The sequence below is a fragment of the Tachyglossus aculeatus genome, chromosome 1 (genome assembly GCF_015852505.1).
Source record: "Tachyglossus aculeatus isolate mTacAcu1 chromosome 1, mTacAcu1.pri, whole genome shotgun sequence".
NCBI lineage: Eukaryota > Metazoa > Chordata > Mammalia > Monotremata > Tachyglossidae > Tachyglossus > Tachyglossus aculeatus.
Window position 1 is genome coordinate 166,104,433 of NC_052066.1, and position 26,609 is coordinate 166,131,041.

The following is a 26,609-nucleotide window of genomic DNA, read 5'->3' on the forward strand; positions in this document are numbered from 1 at the left end:
TCCGACAGCTCACTGCTCTCCCCACCTCCAAAAGCCTTGTAAAATCACATCTCCTCCAAGAGGTCTACCCTGACTAAGCCCTTTATTTCCCCTGTCCACCCTCCCTTTTGTGTCAAATATTCACTTGGCTGTGTACCCCTTAAACCTTTTGACACTCACCACAACCCCACAGCACTTGGGTAAATATTTGAATACTCCATTATTACTCTATTCCTATTCTATTTTATTGTCTGCCTCCCCTGTAGAATGTAAGCTCCTTGTGGTCAGGAATTGTGTCTATTAACTCTGTTTTATTGTACTATCCCAAACATTTTTTTTATGGTATTTATTAAGCAGTGTATTAAGCACTGGAGTAGATACAAGCTAATCAGGTTGGACACAGTCGATGTCCCACATGGGGCTCACAGTTTTAATCCCCATTTTATAGATGGGGTAACTGAGATACAGAGAAGTGAAGTGACTTGCCCAGGGTCACAAAATAGACAAGTGGCAGAAGTGGGATAAGAGCCTAGATCCTCCTGACTCCCAAGCCTGTGCTGTATTAACTAGGCCATGTTGCTTCTTTAGCACAGTACTCTGCACAAGTATCTGCTCCATAATTACCATTAATTGACAGATCACTCCACTTCACAATGTACTGTGCCCCTGCCTGCCTACTTGTTCATTGTGCTCTGTGCCCCAGCAGGAACATGGAAGGCAGGATGGGAGAGTACAGTATGAGTGATGCTCCTCAAACCACCAGAATGATAATCAATTCCCCTTCTAAGTTGTCAAACCTGAAGTTTCAGGGCTAAGTCCAAGGTTCCTCTGTCATTCCTTACAGGTGACCTCATCCTCATCATTTTAGGGATTTTACATTAACTTTTGTTGCTCTGATTAAGCTCTGATGTGTGCTATCTCCGTCCTACTGATGCTGGGTCTCCATTCAGAATTGTTGTTAGGCCAAACTGGACTGGAAGTGGGGTGCAGTAAGGCAGTCTGATTCCAGGCCCTAAATTCCTCTGCCTCCTGGGCTCCTACCTAAAGAGACAAGCTCACAGTGCTTGGAAAAACTATTCAACTATTTCCAAGCACAAAGGAAGCATATTTGAAATTGTAACTTTCTGAACCGTTTGGATCCCTTTCTTACATTACTTCTCTCATTCTCTATCCCTGCACTGATGCTTGGGACTTCAGTATCCACGTGGATGTCCCTGACGATCCTTCCACCATCCATCTCCTCTCACTCCTCGGATCCAGTGGCGTCCTGATCCACCCCACTTCACACACTCACCAATTTGGGCACACATTTGATCTTATAATCTCTAGTAACTGTAAAAACTCAACCTTCACCAATTCTGAAATTCCTCTTTCAGGCAACAGATCCTCACTTGCTCACTTTCCCTTACCCCCACACCCTGGGAATCTGTCCTTTTCCCCAAATGAGAACTCCATTATTTCGACCCCCTCCAATATTCTGCAGCCATCCTACCCTATTTGTTCTCCATACCCAAACTACTATCTCCTAATGCACAAATCGACCCACTCAACAGCACCCTGTCCACTGAACTGAACTCCCTTGCTCCCCTGTCCCTCTGCTGGTCTTGTACCACTAGCCTGTAACCTTGGATCATCTCCGCAGTATGCTTCTTCTTTTTCTGTGCCCAACCCATGGAGCATTGTTGGAGGAGACCCAGACATCTCTCTGAGTTTGTCCGCCTTAAATTCACTCTTATCTGCTTCAATTCGGCCCTCTCCACTGCCCGACAACACTCCTTTAAGCAAACAGTAAATTATGGTATGTACTATGTTTTGCAGAATGATAATAATATTTGTCTTTTACCAACTTTAAAGTTCATGCTAAGCGTAAAGTATTCACTATCAATCGTATTTATTGAGCGCATACTGTGTGCAGAGCACTGTACTAAGTGCTTGAGAGAGTACAGCACAGTATAACAGATACTATCCTATGGAATTTAGCCCTCTGTTTATGGTATGATTGAGTCATTTGTTAATTTAGGAGCATTATGCATGCTAAGCATATTGGGATTTTAAATATTTTTACCAGTGAGAGAAAATAAAAATGAACTCCTGACCCCTAGCAATAATTTGAAAATTTGGGCCTTCAAGCCATTTCAAGGGAAGCTGTGATCATTCCTTGGTCCATTGACTATGCCAAATTGTGTGAATGTGGCAACGTGCATATTTTCCTAACCTCATTAATTGGTCTGCAACCAATTTGGAAGCTGTTTTTCCCAGCCACTCAAGCCTTCCTACTGGTTCACTGCAGCAATTTCCCATCTTCTTGTCCCCAAATAAAATAATCATTAAGATTGTTCATGGAGAAATTTTGTAACCCTGGTATATATGAAATGTCAGGTAATTTCTGGTCATCAGCAGTCAATTTTGAGGTAGAGTAGCCATAACACAGCCATCTTCATCCATTTTCCCTTGTGTGTGACCTAGTGTGGGACCTGGGGCAAGTCACTTGACTTCTCTGTGCCTCAGTTCCCTCATCTGCCAAATGGGGATTCAGTACCTGTTATCTAGATTTTAAGCTCATCAGGGTCAGGGAATGTGTCTGTTTATTGTTGCAGTGTACTTTCACGAGGCCTTAGTACAGTGCTTTGCACACAGTAAGCACTTAATATGACTGAATGAATGAACAAACTGTCCTCCCTTCTACTTAGACTGTGGGCTCCATGTGGAACTGAATATTTTGTATGTACCCTAGTGTTTAGTACAGTGTTGGACATACAGTACACTAAAGGACATTACAAGAATTGCAGGTGTCGTTGCACAAACCTCCATGTGGAACTGAATATTTTGTATCTACCCTAGTGTTTAGTACAGTGTTGGACATACAGTACATTAAAGGACATTACAAGAATTGCAGGTGTCGTTGCACAAACCTGTATCTCCCGCTCTACTCTGTAAACTCCTTGTGGACAGGAAATATGTCTATCAACTCTGTTTTTCAATCTGTACTTCACGCTGCTGCCCGGATCATCTTTGTGCAGAAATGCTCTGGGCATGTTACTCCCCTCCTCAAAAATCTCCAGTGGCTACCAATCAACCTTTCGCATCAGGCAAAAACTCCTCACTCTCAGCTTCAAGGCTCTCCATCACCTCGCCCCCTCCTACCTCACCTCCCTTCTATCCTTCTAAAGCCCAGCCCGCACCCTCCGCTCCTCTGCCGCTAACCTCCTCACTGTGCCTCGTTCTCGCCTGTCCCGCCGTCGACCCCTGGCCCACGTCCTCCCCCTGGCCTGGAATGCCCTCCCTCCGCACATCCGCCAAGCTAGCTCTCTTCCTCTCTTCAAAGCTCTACTGAGAGCTCACCTCCTAGAGGAGGCCTTCCCAGACTAAGCCCCCTTCTTCCTCTCCCCCTCATCCCCCTCTCTATCTCCCCGCATCTTACCTCCTTCCCTTCTCCACAGCACCTGTATATATGTATATATGTTTGTACATATTTATTACTCTATTTATTTTACTTGTACATATCTATTCTATTTATTTTATTTTGTTAATATGTTTGGTTTTGTTCCCTGTCTCCCCCTTCTAGACTGTGAGCCCACTGTTGGGTAGGGACTGTCTCTATATGTTGCCAACTTGTACTTCCCAAGAGCTTAGTACAGTGCTCTGCACACAGTATGTGCTCAAATACGATTGATTGATTGATTGATTCCCCATCCCCCCACCCTACCTCCTTCCCCTCCCCAAAGCACCTGTATATATGTTTGTACAGATTTATTCCTCTGTTTATTTTACTTGTACATATTTACTATTCCATTTATTTTATTTTGTTAATATGTGTCGTTTTGTTGTCTGTCTCCCCCTTCTAGACTGTGAGCCCGCTGTTGGGTAGGGAACCGTCTCTATATGTTGCCAACTTGTACTTCCCAAGCACTTAGTACAGTGTTCTGCACACAGTAAGCGCTCAATAAATACGATTGAATGAATGAAATGAATGAATACAGTAAGTGCTTAACAAATACCACAATTATTATTATTACTTAATAATAATAGCATTCCTCTAAGCAAGAATGATGATCGCCTATGAGTTTGTGTATCGCTGATAAAACCAAAGTTGAGCTGCGTTTATTCCTGCCTGGGCAAGTATTTCTGTAAAGTATAGGTAGTTAAAAGTTCTGAGTACATTGTTTGTCACTCTCATCCCTCCCCTACTAACAGTTCTCCTGGCTTATGGTTCCCTGGCTCCTCTGTTCCTTTTGCCTGGACTTCCTTTCCCTTTCAAATTTAGTAGATGACATCTCTTCTCATCTCTTCAGAGCCCTTCATGTTCATTTATTTATAATTTAATAGTATTTGTTAAGCACTTACTGTGTGCCAGACATTGGTGTAAGTGTTCAGGTAGATGCAGGTAATCAGGTTAGACACAGTCCTTGTCCCACATGGGCTCACAGTCTTAAACCTCATTTTACAGATGAGATAACTGCGGCACGGAGAAGTTCAGTGCCAGCAGACAAATGGGCAGATCCAGAATTAGAGCACAGGTCCTCTGACTCCCAGGCCACCTTGAGTCTCACTTCCTTTAGCAAGCCTTCTTCTGTTAATCCCCACTGCCCCAACTTCAATCATATAACAGCCACCCATAGCAAAGTGTGTATTTTGATTTTTCTTAGCATTTATGTATCTACTCCTATCTCAGGGCTTATCAGTATATCAGACTTACAACTTGTGAATGCCACTCTTCTCCTATTAGATTAAAAATGACTTAAGTGCAGCAACCAGGTCTTACTCTTATTGACCTCTCAATCTCTTAGTAAAGCAATGGAGAACAGCATGACCTAGTGGAAACAGTATGAGCCTGGGAGTTAGAGGACCTGGGTTAAAATCCCTGCTCCACTACTTACCTGCTGTATGATTTGGGGTAAGTCACTTAACTTCTCTGGGCTTCAATTCCCTTAACTGAAAAAATGGGAATTCAATATCAGTTTCCTATTCTATTTAGACTGTGAGCCCCGTGTGGCACTTCATTACTTTGTATCTACCCCAGCACTCAATACCATGTTTGACACATAGTAAATGCTTAACAAAACACTGCAGTTATTAGTAAAGAATTGTGCCAAAAGTACACATTCAGTAAATACCACTGACAGACCAATTGATTGCATGAAGATTTAAAAAATAAGATTCCTTGTTTTCTATTACTCCTACAAATGGAATTATCTTGGGGCAGGTTTTCCTAAATTTATGTTTATCTTCTCTCCCAAGCCCTCATTTCCTTTCTCCCACTCCCTTCTGCATCACACTTGTATTTGTACCCTTTATTCACCCCACTCTCAGCCCCATAGCACATAGTACATATCCTTACTTTATTTATATTTATTTACATTAGTTTCCTCTTTTCAAGGCTCCCTCAATCAATGAATGGTATTTACTGAGCCCTACTGTGTTCAAAACACATTATTAATTGCTCCTTGTGAACAAGGAATGTTTCTACCAACTTGGAAGCATTGTACTCTCCCAAGTGCTTAGTACAGTACTCTGTACACAGTAATGCTCAATAAATGCCATTGATTGAGTGCTTGATTGATCGGTGTCCAGTGGCTTTGAATGTCAATAGTATGTATTAAGTCCTGGGGGAAGCATACCATAGAATCCATGACATGATTCATGCTTTCAAAGCATTTTCATTCCCTTGGAGGAACAGTAGATAGGAATTGATTAATACTCAATAATTATGAATGAAACATAATATATGACCACTAGATACCCAAATGAATAGCTAACAAATTATAAAGAAATGTATGAGTGCTGAGATGGTGTTTGAAATGGCTTGGCTAAAAATATGTGTAGATTAATTACTGCTTAGTCTGCAGTTTTTTGAGTGTGGATTTGGCCTTTTAGTTGGCAGAACAGCTCATGTTTTGGTGAGTGTGAATTCTGATGGCAAGACCAGTCCAGAAAGTATTAGCAATGAATACCTCAATAATTCTGCCACTTTCAATGGTTGTTAATGTATTTCTTTCCTTTGATTGTGTCCTTTAACCTTGGATTAACAGTAAATTGTTTCTTAAGTACATCGATAATTTAGTTGGCTTTAAAGAAGCTACACATGTGAATAGTGATAACTAGTTGAATCTCCTTATCTTTGTCTCTCCACAACTTAGTTTTCAAATCACTAGTTCTTTTGGGACCTTGGCCTAGATTTGGTGATGATTTTTATTTGAGAATGAAATCACTGCTGAGACTGAAAAGCCTTGTTTTTGTAACTCCATACCTCTTGAATCGTTAGCTCCTTCATTTCACAGTCTTCATGCTTCCTCTTAGAGAATTCAAGAATCTGTTCCGAGGAGTACGTGCATAAACTGAAAGGTCCTGACCATCTGCTTTAAGGCTCTTCATCATCCAGCTCACTCAAGAGGATTTTTTCCTCTTGCCACACCTCCGTTTGCGCTCTTCACTGCTCTCAAGCAAATCTCCTCATTATCCTTTGTTCGCGAGTCTGCTGCCTCTTGTCTGTTTCTCTTGGCTCATCCTGGGATGCCCTCTCCTCCTGAGCTTTCACAAATCACATCTGTTCCCTCCTACATGAATTTCCCTCCATGGCTCTGTGCATACTATCCTAGTACTTTTGAAGAACAACCTTGATTTCAAGCTCATCTCAGGCAAGGAGGGAAGATGGCAACAACACTTCAGTAGTCTGTTGAAGCTGGCCTTAAAGAGCAGAGAATTCTGAACAATACGAGAAGCAGCGTGGCCTAGTGGAAAGAGTATGGGCTTGGGAGTCAGAAGGAATCTGGGTTCTAATTCCGGTTCCCTCACTTGTCTGCTGTGAGATCTGGGGCACTTCTCTGTGCCTCAGTTACTTCATCTGTAAAATAGGGCTTAAGACTGTGAGCCCCATGTGGAACAGGGACTGTGTCCAACTTGATCAGGGTGTAACTACCCTAGCACTTAGTACAGTACCTGGCATACATTAAGTGCTTAACAAATACCTTAAAAGAGAGAAATGTGGCACTCATTTGAACTGTTGAGGAAAGCATTCTGATAGTCTTAGCCTTGAGAAGTGAAAAAGCTGCTGGCCCTGGTGAAACAACTGCTGGAATCTATATGTTTGAAAGGAAACTCCTTACTTAACTACTTTTGCAAAGTTTTCTTTTATGAGGGGAACACTTGAGTAGATGGCATAGGATCTCAGAGATACCAAATGAGAATATAAGAAATAATTCACCTGGGTTAGTCAAGTGGCCAAGCCACCTCAATATTGGTAATATAAGGCTTGGAATGTGACAACTATCACTTTTGTTAATTATCCTAATGGGTAGAGATGGTCCATCAAATGTTCTCATCTTTCCCCTCTGCACCTCTAAATTCCCCTCTAATAATCCATTTTGGTCCTCTTGTCTATGAATTTACCCAAATCTGTCTCTAGCCTTTATCTATTACAGTGCCTGAAACATAGTAAGTGTGAACGAATGCCATAAAAAAAAGAATGAAGAGCACAGAAAGGGGTCTAGAGGAAGTAGGCTGATGTTTTGAAAGTTTTGAGGTATGAAAACCTTTGCATCCTGACTACATAAAAAATGTGAGGTTCATTGGCTTTTAGACCTGAAATATATATTAAAAAATATCTATGCATATTTTTGCTACATTACTTTCTTAAGCATCTGTATCCATGTAGAGTATCAGAAGGTCCCTCAATCAATTGGTGGTATTTAAGTGCTTACAGTGTGCAGGGCACTGTACCAAGTGCTTGGGCAAGTATGGTGTTTGGCACCTAGTAAGCACTTAACATTATTATCATTATTAGAATTTCTACAATATACAAGAGTTGGTAGACACAATCCCTGCCCATAGGGAGTTTACAGTCCAGATGGGGAGACAGACATTAAAATAAATTGCTGATAAGGGAAATGGGAGAGTATAAATACATCTACATAAGTACTGTTAGGCTCACAGAGGGGTGAGTATCAAGTGCTTAAGTGGCACAGATCTAAATGCATAGGCGACACAGAAGGGAGGGTGAATAGGGGAAATGAGGGCTTAGCCAGGGAAGGCTCTGCCCCTTCCATGGCACAGAAACAGCTCTCTCTAAGGTCACCAATGACCTTGCCAAATCCAATGTCCTCTACTCTATCCTAATCCTCCTCAATATCTCAGCTGCCTTTGACACCATGGGCCACTCCCTTCTCGTGGAAACATTATCTAACCTTGGGTTCACTGACACTATCCTCTCTGCTTCTCCTCTTATCTTTCTGGATGCTTTCTCAGTCTTTTTCTCAGTCCTCCTCTGCCTCCCACATTCTGAGAGGGTCCTTCACGGCTCAGTTCATGGTCCCCTTCTACTCTCCATCTAAACTCACTCCCTTGGAGTACTAATTCATTCCCATGGCTTCAACTTCCACCCCTATGTAGATGATTCCCAAATCCGCCTCTCCAGCCTTGATCTATGTCCATCTTGCATTTCCTCCTGCTTTCAGGATCTCTGTCCTTTGATGTCCCCCTGACATCTCACATTTAAAATGTCCCAAACAGAACAGTTCATCTTTCCACACAAACCCTCTCTTTCCCATGACTTTCCTGTTACTGTAGAGAATACCACCATCCACACTCTTACAAGCCTATAGCCATAGCACTAACCTTGACATAACTTTCATTCTAGCCACACATTCAGTGTCACCTGTTCCCTTTCCCCTCCCTCTTCCTTTTTTCCATCCCCTTCCCATTTCCGTTCCGGATCTTGTTCCCTAACCCCTTCTCCCTCCCCTTCCTCCTTCTCCTCCCTTTTCCATCACAAATTCCCATGAAAATCTAATAATGAAATGGTTTGTGGATGGCTTTCTCTGAGTTTGACAGTAATAAAAAGCTCATGTCCTGAACTTGCTTGAGATCAATCAGTGGTATTTATTGGGTGCTTACTATATGCAGAGCACTGTACTAAGCACTTGGAAGAGTAAAATGTAAAAGAGCTGATAGGCATGTTTCTTGACCAGAGCGAGCCTAAAGTCTAGAGGGGGAAAATCACCTTATCTGTAGATTGTTGCATAAAAAATAACCATGAATTTATACCAGAATTTTTTTTTGAAAGAGCAAATGCCTTCACCCATTTTAGCGTCACTATATCCAAGTGGAGGTAAGAAAGTACATTACTATTATCAGTTAACCGATGGAATGTGAGGACGTTAAGTGACTGGCCCCAGGTTACTCAACTAGGCAGGAGTAACCTACTAGCTGATTAGTAATTTATTTTAATGTCTGTCTCCCCCTCTAGACTGTGTTTGTTGTGAGTAGGAAAGGTGTCTACCAACTCTGCTGTATTGAACTCGTCCAACACTTCATACAGGGCTCTGCCATGATAAGCGCTCACTACCATTGACTGATTGAGTTCAACTGAGACTAAAACCTAATTTTCTCAATACATGCTTATGGAAACAGAAAATGAGTTAAATGAGTAGTAGGCTTCCAGCGGCTGCTCACATGTACTTCCTTGATAATTGATTTCCGGCCCCACAGTCTACTGGCTTCCCAATGTTTTACTGTCCTTGTTTCTTGTTACTATTCATTTATTGTTCCAGGGCCAAGCAACCTAAGTTTACTTTGTCAGTCAATCAATCATGTCCTCCTAGCTTGTTTAAGATCAGTCAGTGCTATTTATTGAGCACTTACTTTTTTAAGGTATTTGTTAAACACTTACTATACTGTACTAAGCTCTTAGGGGAGTACAGTACAACAGAGTTGGTAGACATGTCCTCTATCTATAATGAGTGCACAGTTTAAAGGTCTTTCAAATCCTCAAATTATCCACCTCCACTCTCTGGCTTGGAACATCCACTTGGATCTTCTAATATCTCATTCTACAGAACACATGCTGAAAAAATATTTCCTCCAGTGAGGTGATCACGCCCTGACCCCAGTGTCTTCTGCTCCTTCCTAACATGAATAGGGAGAGTCATTTGTGAATGTGTTCTCACATTTGCTTTCTGTTGTTGTTGGGTTTGCTTTATTTATGTATTTATTTATGTTGGCATTTGCTAAGCACTTATTATGTGCTAGGCACTGTACTAAGCGCTGGGTAGATACAGCTAATCAGGTTGAACCCAATCCATGTCCCACATAGGGCTCATAGCCTTAATCCCTATTTTACAGATGAGGTAACTGAGGCCTAGAGAAGTGAAGTGACTTGCCCAAGGTCACACAGCAGACAAGTGATGGAGCCGGGATTAGAACCCATGACCTTCTGACTTCCAGGCCCATGCTCTCTCTCCATCGAGTCACGTTGTACTTCCATATAAGTTTTATCTTTTAGGCACTTGCATCTTTTGTCCAGGTGTGTCTAATGTGTTTCTGTAGTCATCCATGTATTTGGTCACCAGCTCTTCAAGGGCAGGAGAGCACTCTATTACTCTATCTGTCCATAGTCAATACTGAGCGCTCATTGGCAAATCCTAAAATGTTAGTGGAAATATGGAAGAAGTGAATGATCCCACTGGAGTATCTGTTTGAGGATCAGTTTTTTCTTTCTTTTTTTATACCATGGTCAGATGGACTTTTGTGACTTCCCAGATCTCAGCCCTAAATTTCTAAGAAGTCTAACATAGGTAAGAATTACCATTTACTAAACATTAAACCTGATTTAATTAAAATTGAAACAGTATTTATTTACCGTAGAATTAATATGGTTTTGTTTTACATTTTACAGAACATTTTGAAGTGCAAAGGCAGTAATTTTCCAGGTTAAATCTGTCTTAAAGTCTTTAATTAGGTGGGCTTTTAATCTTAAAATAGTAATGCTGCTGTTTTCACTTCCTTTTCATTATATATCGCATCTTCCATGCTGCAGAGTCAACTACTTTTGCACAAGTAATGTGAGCATTCTTCATTGAGTCAGATAAATGACTGCCAGACATATTCAATTTTTGTTCAAGAGCATTTCATAATTCGTCCTATGAGATTAGTGTTCTGGGTTTAAAGCTGCGGGAAGGAAGTTAGCTTGATTTACTCTATAAGTTTTACTCAAACTATTTCAACAGTTCCTGCAACTATCTAAGTTCAATATGTATCATCACTGGAAATTTTAAATAATTTTAAATTTACCTGCTTTGGGATTAATATAAATTTTTCACATTACTTTATTGCATTTTTCTCTTTTACTAACATAATAAAGAAGGCTTTGGAATTGAAATATTAACACGTCTGTCTCAAGTTTGTTTCAGTTTGAGAGAGCCATCAACTTTTTAAAAAATGAATGATGTGTTAGAGAGCATGAGTGCCCCTTGTGTAAAGTAATGTTTTTGTTAAGGTGTGTGGAGAGCTGTTTTCATTGAATTTAAGAGGTGTAATGAAAATAACCTGGAACACTTAATATCTCAAAGGAAATATGTAATAATGATAATAATAATTGTGGTATTTGTTAAGTGCTTACTGTGTGCCAGGCACTGTACTAAACCCTGGGGTAGATAAAGCTAATCAGGTTGGAAACAGTCCATGACCCACAGGGGTCTCACAGTCTTAGTCCCCATTTTACAGATGAGAAAACTGAAGCACAGAGAAGTTAAATCAATCAATCAATCAATCGTATTTATTGAGTGCTTACTGTGTGCAGAGCACTGTACTAAGCGCTTGGGAAGTACAAGTTAGCAACACATAGAGACAGTCCCTACCCAACAGTGGGTTCACAGTCTAGAAGGGGGAGACAGAGAACAAAACCAAACATATTAACAAAATAAAATAAATAGAATAGATATGACTTACCCAAGGTCCCACAGCAGACAAGTGGTGGAGCTGGGATTAGAACCTAGAATCTTCTGACTCCCAAGCCCATGTTCTTTCCACTAGGCTGCACTGCTTCTCCTAAACCTTTACTAAGCAAATAACATTTTAGACATACTCTGGCTTTATTAAAGTTATGATGTTCCCTCTTACATTTTAATAGCTCTTGGGAGTCTTTGTGTGGAGGAAAATCTGGATTCTGAAGCCAGACTACAGGTGTGCATCTGTGTATACCTATAGATACATAATGATAATAATAATTGTGGGACTTATTAGGCACTTAAAGAAGTGCTGGTGTAGCTGCAGTGTCATTATATTGAACCCAGTTCTTTCTTGGGGTACAGAGGCAAACCTGGGGAAGGGAGAATAAATGTTCAACCCCCATTGTATCACTGAGGAAACGGAAGCACAGATAAGTCAACTGACTTGCCCCAGGTCACACAGTAGGCACGTGGCTAGAAGCAAGTTCTCCTGATCCTCAGTCCTGGGCTCTTTCTATTAGGCCACATTGCTTCTAAAGAAGGATATTTTAAGCAGATAAGCCTGGTAAAACATTTTGAGGAACACTGATACCTTATTACCATTAACTAAAACATTGTTTTACTGGATCGGATACCTGCTAGAGTTATCCTCCTCCTCTCTTTGTCCCTTGACACTTGAACAGTGCTTGGCACATAGTAAGCGCGTAATAAATGCCATCATCATCATCATCCCTTTGCATTACTTTCTCCCTTTTATTCATTCCCCAACCTCTCTGCAGTCCCTTCTCACCCTTTGTCCCTCAATTTTTCCATTCACCTACCCTTAAAATCCTTCGTTCTTTGTTTTTTCATGGGCTTAAAGTCTCCCTTCCTCTTATCTCTCCATCTTTTTATCTTTTCCCCTGCTTTATTTCCACTCACTCTTTGGACATCATTTGTCCATAGCGCTACACCTCTCTGCACTTGCTCCCACCTCTATCTCCCAACCATTCCTCTTCATGGAGTCACCCACCTCTGGGCTATTTGTCTTCCAGACCTGTACTAAGCAGGAGAGTACAGTAGAGTTGGTAGACATGATCACTTCCTCAAGATGCTTACATCATAGTGTGTGCTGCCATTGTGTGCAGAGCACTGAACTAAGTGCTTTGGAGAGTACAATGTACTGAGCTTGGTAGATGTGTTCCCTGTCTACAAGGCCCTTACAATCTGGAGGAGGAGACAGACATTGAAATAAATTACAGATATGCACATGTGTGGTATGACTTGAGGGTGAGATAAATAAAGGGTACAAATCCAAGTACAAGGGTGATGCAGAAGGGAGAGGGAGGGAGTAGGGAAAATGAGGCCTTGGTTGGGGAAGCCCTCTTGAGGGAGATGTGATTTTAAGATGGCTTTGATGGTGGCAAGTGTGGAGGCCTGTTGTATATAAAGGGGAAGGGAGTTCTGGGCCAGAGGCAGAACATGGGCAAGGGTTCAGTGTTGAGATAAATAAAATCAAGGTACAGTGAGTAGGTTGGTGTTAGTGGAGGGCAATGTGTGGACTGTACTGTAATAGGAAACTATTGAGGTGAAATAGGAGGGGGCAAGGTGATGGTGTGCTTTAAAGCCAGTGCTAAGAAGTTTCTGTGTGATGTGCAGGTGATTGGGCAACCACTTGAGGTTTTTAAGGAGCTGGGAGATGTGAACTGAATGTTTTTTTAGAAAAATAATCTGGGCAGCAGAGTGAAATATGGACTGGGAGTGGGGAGAAACAGGAGGAAGAGAGGTCAGCAAGGAGGCTGATGCAGTAGTCATGGTGGTACAAGATAAACAGCCTGGCCTAATGGAAAGAGCATGGGCCTGGGAATCAGAATACCTGGGTTCTAATTGCAGCTCTGGCAATTGCTTGCTGTGTGACCTTGGACCAGCCACTTAACCTCTCTGTGACTCCATTTCTTCAACTGTAAAATGGGGATTAAATACCTGTTCAACCTCCTACTTAGCCTGTGTGCCCCAGGAAGGACAGGGACTTTGTCTAGCCTAATTTACTTGTATTTACCCCAGTGCTTAGAACAGTGTTTGACACATAGAAAGTGCTTAACGAAATACCATAAAAAATGCTTGATCAACCTAGTAGCAGTTTATATGGAGAGGTAAGAGGATTGTATCCATGCTGTAAAGGTTGAAATGACAGGATTTGGTGACAGATTGAGTATGTGGGTTGGATGAAAGAGATGCCAACCCCTGTACTAAGCACCTATCTGTGTGTAAAGCTCACTTTATTAACTGCCTGGGAGAGTGTGATGTAGGAATGGTTAGATATCTGCATTCTTCACATTAGACAGGAACATCTCCCTCCTACATAGACCGTGAGCCCCATGCGGGACAGGGATTGGGTCTGACTTAACTCATCCCTATCCAGCGCTTACAACAGTGCTTGACAACATAGTAAGCACTTAACAAGTACTATTAAAAAATGCTTCAAATACCATTAAAGCAAACAAAAACTAAGGACTAGGGCCAATAGAAGACAGATTGGACACCATCTCCATTGGGCTTTGGTGTAGTTGTTTAAGACGTAGGGAGAGCAGGTGCTGTATCCTCATTATTACAAAGAAACTGAGGCCCAGAGAGGTTAAGTGACTTGCACAAGATCACACAGCTACCCTTGGCTTAACTGGGAATTAGAACTCAGGTCCTCTTGTCACATGCAGTTCTGCTTTCCCTACTGATCTCTGCTGACTGTACACCCCCTTGCTGTTTCTATACAAAGCACCACCATTTTGATTTCACCAAACTTTTTCATGACCCAAAAGCATGTCATAGGATTTCCACATTAGAAATGTAATTCAACTTTCCTTTTTTTTGCAGTTTGGATGAGATAAAGATGGCCACCGTTTTATTTTTTCAGGACATGGAGCAGCTGAACACACCATCTTACTTGGCCCATTTGTATCTTGGTTCCTCTCCTGCCTTGCCTCCATAGGTTTAGTGATGTTTATCATGAGCCTAGAGCCAGTTTTTTTGGTTTCAGCCTGTGCTCTGATCCGTTCATGGAAATGTGATTTAAATATGGTAAAAAAAATTTCCTCTCAACTTTTTTCCCTTTCTTTAGCTAAAATAATTACCTTTCTTGGTACTGCCAAACACATAGCTGATCAATTCCAAGCTGCCCTCCTGCTGAACATTTTGCACTTTTACCTCCTAATAATAAACAGGTAGTGTTTTAATTTAGTTAAAGAAAGCGCAGCTGGAAGAGCAATGATTTCTTGCCATTCTTGGAGGGTTTTTTTGAAATAAAGCCTTCAAGTTCAAGGGTGTTATTACAGGCTTTTAATAATGATCCTCTCTTTTTTTGAAATCCTTTCTTAGGACAAGCAGATGAGCAGTGAAAGAGATCACTTGAAGAGGGTAGAGGAGTCCAGATCACAGCTCAAGGATCAACTGCTTTGCCTGGAGACGGAACAGAAGTCCATCCTCAGCATGATAGGAAACGAAATTGACACAGCTTGTGAAATCTTCTCCAGGGACTTCGTGGAGAAATTCAGAGTAATTATTGGTTCTCAGTCAGCCTTAGATTTTTCATTCACTTACTCACTGGTGATTATAATGAGTACCGGATGCCTGTTAGTTACACTTTGGTTTCAGATTTTTTATGAAGGAAAAGATCCCCAAAGTAAGCTTAGAGGGAGATATAGTAAAAGTAAATGGGATTTGTTAAATGCTTACTGTGTACCAAGCACTTTACTAAACACTGGGATAGTGCATGTAGGTCAGACAGTCCCTGTCCTACACGGGACTCGCAGTCTAAGTAGGAATGGGGACAGGCATTTAATCTCCATTTTACAGATGAGGAAACCGGGGACCAGAGAGGAAACAGAGGCCCAAGGTCACTTAACAAATACCATCATTATTATTATAACCAGGTTACGAGGGGAGTAAGGGGAGTCTTCACTTTTACCATCTGGCATAGAGAAGTTAAGCAACTTCTCCAAGATCACAGAGCAGGCAAGTGGCGAAGTCAGATTAGAACCCAGAGCTCCTGAATCCCAGACCTGGTCATGCTGCTTGTCATTTCAAATAGTGTTTGCCAAGGAATGGTCTTTACATGTGAACTCACCCATTTTGCTCCCCACATTTTTTAGAGAAACTGTCAAATGCCCTTTCTGACTGCTAGTATTTTACTTACAGAAGACTAATTCCCAAACACCTTGGAGCTGATTCAGAATGGCTTGCAAAGTAGAAAGCCGCATATTAGAATGAACAACTGTCCTGGGAATTTTGAGTTCTTTCTTTGTCCTGACACCGGCTCAATAGCCTGAGAAAAACTGCTTAGCCTCTTGGTGACTCAGAATCTCCTTTCAAATGGAGATGAAGTAGCTGTTCACTTCAGAGGGATATTTTGAGGAAAAATGAGAATTCATATAAAGTTAAAATCATTATCATAGAGCAAACTATATGGCTTTTGCCCGGTGCCAATAATATTCTCCAGTCAGCCATTGGATTTTCCTACCAATATACTGACTATTTCTGGCTTGCAAATGGGACTCAATTTTAGTTCTGAAAATAATAATAATAATAATTATGGCATTTGTTAAGCGCTTACTATGTGCCAAGCACTGTTCTAAGCACTGGGGTAGCTACAGTATAATCAGGTTGTCCCATGTGGGGCTCACAGTCTTAATCCCCATTTCACAGATGAGGTTACTGAGGCACAGAGAAGGTAAGTGACTTGCCCAGGGTCACACAGCAGACAAATGGTGGAGCCAGGGTTAGAAGCCACGTCCTCTGACTCCCAAGCCTGTGCTGTTTCCACTAAGCCACGCTGCTTAGGGGCACCCTTTAAATAATGTGCACCTCTTCTATCCAGTGATGTCTTTCTTTCTTCCCCTGGCCTAGCCTGACATCACTCCTTGGGTTCAAAAGAGTTGAATGGAGTCCACAGCTGATAAGGACGACATTTCTCAGTGGCCCGTGATGGTCCCAGGGAACGTTATCACTCTGAAGCACCCAACTAGAAATAAGGGTGTTTAGAGGTGAAAGGGGGATGGAGAGGAACTAGTAGCACTGTTTGAAGACTGGCAGAGAACCAGGGCTTGTAGAAGTCGTCGTTTCCAGCTGGCCATCCTCAGCTTGGAGAATATATAGTGTGAGTTGCAAAAAAATCTTCCAGACGGGGTTCTCCTCCTTTTCATCTTTTCCTCTCTCTCTTTTTTCTCCTCCCTGTATATTCTCCATCTCCCCTGTTCTTGACAATCAGAACCAGTGAAGAATGCACATGTAGTTTAGCCCAGTCACTTGCCACAAGCTAAATAGTTTAATAAACCATGGCATTTAGATTTAGATGTGCCAGCTGCCCTAGCAAAATTACTTTTGTTTGTCAAAAATGTGCATTACTCAGTTCAATGAGTTGTAGGATTGATCTTCCAATAAGGAGAAAGAGAGTTGCTTATTTTCAGGTCCAGGGAATGCCATTAGTGCTTCAAAATAGACAATCAGAAAAGAATCATCCTCAACCTTTGGTAAAAAGGTTGGTAATTCTTTCGGTAAAAAAAAAAAACAACCTCCAAAAATGGCAACAAAAGCAATAATCGTGGTAGCCCTGGTAGCTCAGTATTCTGTCTCTGCCCATAGTAGCGGTGTGCTTGGAGAAATGGTGTGATGTGTGCCCTCCGTACCCTGTATCCTACACACTTAAGTTTACCTTGAGAACCCACTGAAGTTTGGTCATCCATGGTCCAAATTCCTCTAGACTGTACTGGAATTTTTGCCTTGCATAACTTCCTGTGATAAGGAATTTCATTCCACATTCACTGTGTGAAGAAGAGCTTCCTTTTGTGTGCTTGAATACACCACCTTCTTCGAGTTTCAGTGAGTGTCTTCTTGTTCTGGGCGAGAGGTCTTGGTGAAGAATACTTCTGAGTTCACCCTGTTCCTTTCTTAAGTGATTTTATAGACTTCAGCCCTTTTCCCTCTGTCTGCATCTTTCCATACTGAAAAGTCCTAAACCTGAAGAGTTTAGTGCATGGTTAGTTTGCCACTACATGGCTAGAAGCCAGCAATGTATTTGGTGGAATTAATTGATAGAGAAGCAGTGTGGCCTACTGGAAAGAGCACTGGCTTGAGGGAAAGAGGAGCTGGGTTTTAATCCTGGCTCTGCCATTTTGTCTGCTGGGTGACCTTGGGCAAGTCACTTAACTTCTCTGCCTCAGTTCATCTGTAAAATGGGAATTCAATAACTGTTCTCCCTCCTACTTAGACTTTGAGCCTCATGTGGGATAGGGACTGTGTCCAGTAAGTTGTATATACCTCAACACTTAGAACAGTGCTTGACTCAAAGAAGTGCCTAACAAGGACCATAATTATTAACAGCAAGATTAAACAAAATACAGCAGATCCAAATCAAACTATATGAAAAAATATGGAATTGAAGCCATAAGGTGACAGAAAAACTGATGAGCAGAACTCTATTGATTTGGAGATGAGCATCTGCCCTTTTTTGACAGATGAAGTGAGCAATTGGAATAGTATGTGACATTTTTTTAAAAAATAAAAGGAACATCAAATCGAGGACCCTATTACACAGTAGGAAATACTGCAAGGAGACATCTCTAGTCCATTATAGTTTTGTCCGGGTTGGAATCTCTAAGAAGAAAACCAATTAATACCAGTCTTGACTTTAAAATGAAACGTGATGAAGAGCATCGTGTCAGTCATTGTGGCAGAGGGGCTGAGGAGCCACATCAAGTAATCATCTGAGGTGCTTTTCTGCTGAGAGCTACAGTCAAGACTAAGGTCTTGGAGAAATTTGGACCATCTATATAGGTCGCAGTCCCTCCCCATTTTTTCCCAGAGGCCAGTTTCCTCCTTAACCACAGTAGACACGGCGGCTTACCTGAAAATCTCACAACTTGGAGTTGTTTGAAACGCGAGTTCAATTATAGGCCCAAGAGCCATGGGAAGGGACATAATCACCTCCTCCCTGGTGGATTGGCATATGATGTGCCATTAGTGGGGAGCCCAGACCCAAGAAGTATAGTATAGTACGGTTTTGTGTTCACATAGGTAAATACTCTCTCACCTTCAAAACCTTACTGAAGACCTATCTCCTTAAAGAAGACTTCCCTGACTATGCCCTCATGTCGTCTTCTCCCACTCCCTTCTATGTCACTCTGATTTACTTCCTTTAGCATGGCCTAGTGGATAGACCATGGGCCTGAGAATCAGAAGGACCTGTGTTCTAATTCAGGCTCTGCCACATGTCTGTGTGACCTGGGGCAAGTCACTTAACTTCTCTGCACCTCAGTTACCTCATCTGTAAAATGGAGATAAAAGTGTGAGCCCCATGTGATTAACTTGTATCTACCCCAGTGCTTGGAACAGTGCTTGACACATAATAAGAAATAACAAGTACCCTAATTATTATTATTATTCACCACTCCACCTCAGTCCCACAGCACTTATGTATATATCCATAATTTATATTAATGTCTGCCTCTGGACTGCAAGCTCGTTGTGGGCAGGGAATGTGACCACAGTTACATTGTACTCAAGCGCTTAGTACAATGCTCTGCATGCAGTAAGTGTTTAGTAAATATGATTGATGGATTGATAGGATTGAATCTCCCTTATTGGGCCTCTACCACCTTCTTATTCTTCTCTTGTTACTCCATGGAATATGTTTGGGAAGAGACAGGCTCCTCCAACTGCTGAGCTGCTGAAACTTCTCAGGTGTTTGACTTTCAATTTCACTTAGTTTTTTAAAAGGGTGGAGAATGTCTGCACCCTCAGAATGGAAACAGCACAGCTGGATCTTACCATCAAAGAGAAGAAAAATAACCTCACGCTAATAGAAGCAGCGTGGCAGAGTAGATAAAGCATGGGCCTGTGGGTCAGGTGGACCTGGGTTCTAATCCTGTCTCTGCTTCTCGTCTGCTGTATGACCTTGGGTCAGTCACTTCACTTCTCAGGGCCTCAGTTCCCTTATCTGTAAAATAGGGATAAAGACTGTGAGCCCCATATGGGGCAGGGTCTGTTTCCAACCCAATTTGCTTGTATTCACTCCAGGGCTTAATACAGTGCCTCGCATGTAGTAACCACTTAACAAATACCACAATTCTGATTATAAATACCAAAAATATTATTATATAATATTACTACTATTAGAAATGAAGATGGTGGTTCTTTTCCATTTAACTATGAAGGAAGTCAACCAAATTTTCAGATCCCTCTTAAAATGAATAATAGTATTTGTGGTATTTGTTGAGCAATTACTATGTGCTAAACTGGCATAGATAATGCGGTTGGATGCAGGTAACCTCTATTACAGGTGCCTCCATTTTACAGGTGAGGAAGCAGAGGCACAGGGAAGTGAAATGACTCATCCAAGGTGCCACAGGAGGCAAGTGGCAGAGCTGCAATTAGAACCCAGGTCCTCTGACTCCTTGACCCATGCTCTTTCCATGAGACTACACTGATTCCCAATCTTCTTCAGAGGTGAAAACTTCCTAATGCAGAAAGTTTCTGTAATTTAACTTAACTCTAATTTAGAGGTTGTGGAAAGCAAATCAAAGTTGAATGCCAAGTCTCCACTCCCAGCACTAGACCCTGTACAATTCTGACAGATGGTGCATTGTGCTGAGGTGGTCACTTCCCGACTTCCCAGCTAACCTGTGTTTGTTGCCTAATGCTGCTGCCAGTTCTGGACCTCTGGGAGGAACATGTTGGAAAGGGCATAGCCCTAAGGAGGTGCCTTATAAATACCATTAATACTGATGCTGTTATTGCTGTATTGCTATTACTACTTCTACTGCTACTACAGAAGCAGCATTGTGTAGTGGATATTGTTACACATTGTTTCTCTTGTTTGTCCAGAAAACATCCCTGCAAAGTACGGAGAGATAGTTTTACCAATTCCATGGAATTGTAAACCAATTGAACACAGTGTTAAATTAAAAATAAATTTATCCGGAAATAAAGATGTGAAATACCCCAAATGGCTGTAATACATGCAAGTCCTATAGTAATTAATTGCAGAGAGAAAAAGGAGGGCTTAAACTTAAAATATTTCTACTCCTAAAAGAGTACGAATTACCCACTTGACCTCTTTTCAGAAGTGCCCCCCCCAAAATAATTTTTAACTGGTTGAAGAGCTGAAATGATTTAATTTACACCTCTCTTCCCAGTGAAAGACCAGCTCACTCTGAGTTGCTTGTTCAAAGAAAATTGAAAAAAATGGAAATTTTGTTCCACTTTAAAAAAAAATTTGCCTGCAGTTTTTCATTATTTTAGCCAATTTCATAAGCAAATCTTGTTGTATGTTTCCCGTAAGCTTAAAAAAAATAGAACCCAAGAGCTTTCACCCAGACCATTAAAGAAACACCAAGAAGTTTGTTACAGAAAATAATGAATCCTTTGTTTCCAGACCCAATGTTGTGAGGGAGCCCTGGGAAGGACCAAAGTGAGCTCTTGGGGGAGGAAGTAACTTCTTTTCCTTCAGTAATTTTCTTTGATTCAACCATAAAATATTATTAAAGCCATCATCCATTTTCATCTGGAGAGAATGAAAGCAAGAGAGAAAATGTGATGTGGGATACCTGATAGAAAAAAATGAGTGGGGTAGAGAATTCTGCAGAAATACCCACTACTATCTTTTTACCTTAATCCCAAATCAAAATGTTTAACATTTGAGTAAGCATGCCAAGTTCTGTTTTTCTTTAAATTGAAAGCTACTTACTTCCATAACACCCAACCCCTCTATACTTATCCCTACCTCTCTACTGTCTCTATACCTCTCCCCCCCTCTAGACTATGAGCCCTTTGAAGGCAGGGAATGTGTCTGCCTACTCTGTTCCATTGTACTCTCCTAAGTGCTTAGTACAGTGCTTTGCACACAGTAAGTGCTGAATATATGCCATTGATTGATGGATTGATGAAGTGCCATTTTTGGAAACCTCACTGTACACATCCATTTTTATCACTAGTTTAGAATCTAATGTGTGCAGATCACTATGTCATTTGCTTGGGAGAGTATAATGGAAGGGAAAGACAAGATCTCTGCTCTCAAGGAGTTTTCAATCTAGAAGAGGATCTTACCTGATGCTGTTATTAAGGAAGAAAATTTCTGTCATAATCAGTGATCCGGATAACTTTAATAGCTCACAATTATTTTTTGACAGATATGACTTACATCATGGCTTTGTTTGTTAGGTGTATAGTTTGGGGAAACTGACTTCAGGTGACATCATGTCAGAGATGGTGCTCAAGAGAAGACAGATTTAGAAAGATGTATTGTGAGATGAACTACAAGTGTTTATAGGTTGCTCTAAGCAGAATGTTTTGTGAAGGGTCCCACTTGAAGAACTTTCTTTTTATTTTTTTAGGCTATTTCACTTACCCCTGGATTGCAGAATGATCCACATCGTTGGCTAGCAGAAACTAAGGTACTTTATAATCACTTACATTTTGTGGATTTCTTCATTCAAACCCTCAAACTACTAAAGCAGCGTGGCTCAGTGGAAAGATCACAGGCTTTGGAGTCAGAGGTCATGGGTTCAAATCCTGGCTCTGCCAATTGTCAGCTGTGTGACTTTGGGCAAGTCACTTAACTTCTCTGTGCCTCAGTTACCTCATCTGTAAAATGGGGATTAAGACTGGGAGCCCCACGTGGGACAACCTGATCACTGTGTAACCTCCCCAGCGCTTAGAACAGTGCTTTGCACATAATAAGTGCTTAATAAATGCCATCATTTTAAAAGTGACTTTTTATAAAATTGAGTCTATGATAAAAGCTGGGGTGTTTCCTCACACTTAAAACTTTCTCTTGTCACTTTTGGAAACTAATATCTATTTTCATGGGTGATAACTCCATGTTTTGGTTGGGAGTGAGCATTTAGAGCACAGGTGAGGAATGGCTAGTGGATGAGGAATTGTGATCCACCAAACAATGGTACTTATTGAGTACTTATTGTGTGCAGAGCAATGTATTAAGCATTTGGGATAGTACATTGTAATGGAGTTGGTAGAAACATTCCCTGCCTATAAAGAGCCTATGGTCTAGATGGGGAGGCAGACATTAATATAAATAAATAAATTATGAATGTCAACATAAGTGCTGTGGGGCTGAGGGTGGGCAGAATATCAAGTGCTTAAAGGATGATGGTGATGGTTATGACACAAAGAGCGCCTCCTGTTTTCTCCATTAGATTCTGAGCTCTTTAAAGTGTCTTGGATCCACACCAGAGAATTGCATTTATAATTTATGTAGCATTTTGTGAAAGAAGTTTGATTACAGTGAATGACGGAGGAACTAGGAAAAAAATAATGTTTACTCCAACCATTTGTAAATCTCCAAAGAAGCCTCAGAAGGAGGAATTTGTATTACAAAGGGAGAAGAAAAAGGATGACAGCTAAACCCATATGCTTACCACTTCCTTAATAAACACATGAACTTTTTTTAACTGATGATACTTATTGAGCACTTACCATGTGCAGAGCACTTTACTAAACACTGGGAAAGTGAAATACAGAGATGTTAGTTGTGATTTCTACCTTCAAGCAGCTTACAGTCTATGGGGGAGAGAGACATTAATAGATTAGGGACAGGGGAGATATTAAAGTAACTTCTGTGAATGGTCAAACTGTTTAAGCAAACAAAGTTTCCTGGATTTGATTGAGCACTTTGTTGTTTTGTGCTCTCCCATGTGCTTAGTACAGTGCTGTACACACAGTAAGCACTAAATAGGTACCATTGATTGACCTCTGACTTTCTGGCTCATGCCCTTTCCACTAGACCATGCAGCTTCCTAGTACAGTACTTTGCACACAGTAAGTACTCAATAAGTACAATTGGATGAATTATTGAAATCTTTTAAGAAAGAATAGATCATCAATTTGGTATCTTAACTGATAGCCATCCACTGCACATTTTGATAATTGTAATATTTGTTAAATGCTTAGGGCACTAGGGCTCGCTGCTCCTAAACAGTATTCTAAGCAGAGTCAGGACTAGTTATGCTGCTTACACTAAATATTGGTCTGAAGGGAATGATATTAAGGGTTCAGGCAGAGTTTACATTTTGCTGTCCTGTTACTTTTTAGTGGGCATAGCCAGCTACTTTAGAGTTAATTGACAGATCAAGTGCAAAGAATATCTCCCAAAGCTACTCCAATCCCATAAGGGTTCTTGAAGATAAGTGTCAAAGAAGAAGTAGCAGAGGGCTGGAATGATGTGACCTTGGAGCTATGTGAACTACTAAACCAATGCTGCAATCTAGCTGGAACCATCAAAAAGCCTTCTGTGGTTCATCCAGGCAAATATTACATTAGCCGGTTCTGGATGAGATAAAATGGTCTTAATCCCTGAAATATGATTGACTTCCTGGATATTAGTTTTCAGTAACTTAAGATACTTTAAAAATTCACTCTTCTCACCCATCCTCACTCTACCATGAGTGCCTACCCCAAAGAGCAATTCTCTGGTGTTTTTTTTACAAACCCACACAAGCAAACACAGTGTCTGATCTGGATCTCTCCAGGTTTTACAACTGGTCCTTTGGCCAGGTGGAAATTAAAACATCCCCAAGTAATCTGGGGAAGCAGCATGGTGTAGTGAATAGAGCACAGGCCTGGGAGACAGAAGGTAATGGGTTCTAATCCCGGCTCTCCCACTTGTCTGCTGTGTGTCCTTGGGCAAGTTCCGTTACTTCTCTATGCCTCAGTTACCTCAACTGTAAAATGGAGATTAAGACTGAGAGCCCCATGTGGTACAGGGACTGTGTCCAAATAAATTTCCTTGTATCCACCCCAGCGCTTAGTACAGTGCCCGGCACAAAGTAAGTGCTTAACAAATGCCATTATTGTCATTCAGACATTAAGGGTCAGTGGTGAGATTTTATGCAGCTTCATTGTCTAATAATTCTGTCAAATTTGAAACCTGTGGTATTCCATTTTGTAGACATAAAAACTGAGGCATATGGATGTTAAATAGGCAGTGGTAAAGACAGTATTAAAGTTTGGGTCTTCTGCCTCTTCAGTTTAGAAACATTGTTTTATTTTTTTTATGGTATTTGTTAAATGCTTATTATGTTCCAGGCACTGTTCTAAGACCTGGGGTGGATACAAGCTCATCAGGTTAGTCACAGTCCATGTCCCACATGGGGCTCACAGTCTTCATCCTCATTTTACAGATTAGTGAACTGAGGCCCAGAGAAATGAAGTGACGTGGTCAAGGTTTCCTAGCAGACAATTGGCAGAGCTGGGATTAGAACCAGGTCCTTCTGACTCCCAGGCCAGTGCTGTCTGTTGACAAGATGTGGCAATCAGCTACCACTTCTGATCATTTCTCTGGATCCAATGGAAAAAGTCACTGAGGAAGTGGACAGTTTCCCCTGCATATTCTTTGGGTTAACTGGGACATTGTGAAAGGACATCGTGAAGACACTTTGGTATTTAATGCCTGTGGACTACTATTTAAATTGCTTGAGAAGAGACAATAAGTATGACAATTAGATGTGGCTTATGACAGTTAGATGTGGCTTATGACAATTAGATGTGACCCCTTTTTCACATCCTCCCCATAGCCTGGAACTCCCTCCCCCTCTGTATAAACCAGACCACCACTCTCCTCACCTTCAAAGTCTTATTAAGGTCATTTCTCCTCCAAGATACCTTCCTCAATTAAGCCGTCATTTCCCTGGCTCCATCTCCCTTCTGCATCATCTATGCACTTGGACCTGTGAATTTTGGACATTGTATATATGCCCAACCCTCAACCCCACAGTACCTATATACATATATTTAAATTATATATTATAAATTATTTATATAAATGTCTGCTTCCCCCTGTAGAATGTAAGCTCATTGTGGGCAGGAAATATGCCTGCTAAATCAGTTGTATTGTTCACAAGCGCTTAGTACAGTGTTCTGCACATAGTAAGCTCTAATAAATACCATTGGTTCTTTGATTCACTGACACTTACCCTCAAGGAACTTGTAATCTAATGGTGGAAAGAGTGTTTAGTTATTAAGAGACTAATTTTGTGTTTCTCCAAGTTAGGTGAAGTTAGGTGATGAAAACTTTAGAGAATTACTTTAATCCTCACCTCTGACTGCCACATCCCAATTTATGAGTCAGTGACACTGTAGTCTGCAACAATGGTTTTGTTGTTGTTGTTACAAAGGAGAATTCGGACTTCAGGGTCTTTTCCTTAGCTTGTGGATGGAGAGGGAGCAAACAGCATATGTAAAATTCTTCAGTGTTAGAGTCATGTCCAACAACTCTGTTGTACTCTCCCAAGCACTTTTTACATTGCTCCGCACAGAATATGTCCCCATTAAATACTATTGATTGATTAATTATTCAAATTATTGACAAATAGCAGGAGAGCAAGGATATAATTGGTAATAGCAATCAATCAATCAGTTTGTATTTATTGAGCACTAACTGTGTGCAGAACACTGTACTAGGAGCTTGGGAGAGTACAATAAAGCAGTTGGTAGACACATCCCCTGCCCACAACGAGCTTACAGTCTAGAGGGAGCAGGAATAGTAACTAGAATATGCAAGGATGAAATTAATAGATAAATAGATGGATGAATAATTAAATATACAATTGAAAAGGCAGTAAGTGCTAGGCAAACATAGTCTTTTTTTAGATTACCAAAAGGGTCCTTTTTCATCCTGCTCCAGAAGACTATGATTCCTTTCAATAGTAACACACATGCTAGGAAACCTTTTCTGAGCTTTGACTTTTCCATCCTGGATGGAAAACTTTCATTTCTGTGGTTTTTTTTTTTTTTCCAATGGCCCAAAGAGGTTACCAGTAACTTCGAACCTTCGGGTCTTATTTTGGGAACTGTATTTTGGGAACTGTAGTCTTATCTGATATATTTTAATAGGATTGACCTTTCTCCAATAAAATAGTTTTAATG

At 41.0% G+C, this 26,609-nt stretch overlaps 1 protein-coding gene across 1 annotated transcript in view; it reads left to right on the forward strand.

The window, feature by feature from the left end:
• Positions 1-26,609, forward strand: part of CEP128 (centrosomal protein 128) — a 450,179-nt gene that overhangs the window by 144,667 nt on the left and 278,903 nt on the right. The window contains exons 16-17 of the mRNA XM_038752555.1: positions 15,051-15,227; positions 22,061-22,120. Of these exons, the coding sequence (XP_038608483.1) occupies positions 15,051-15,227; positions 22,061-22,120 (237 nt within the window). The remainder of the gene's footprint in view (positions 1-15,050; positions 15,228-22,060; positions 22,121-26,609) is intronic.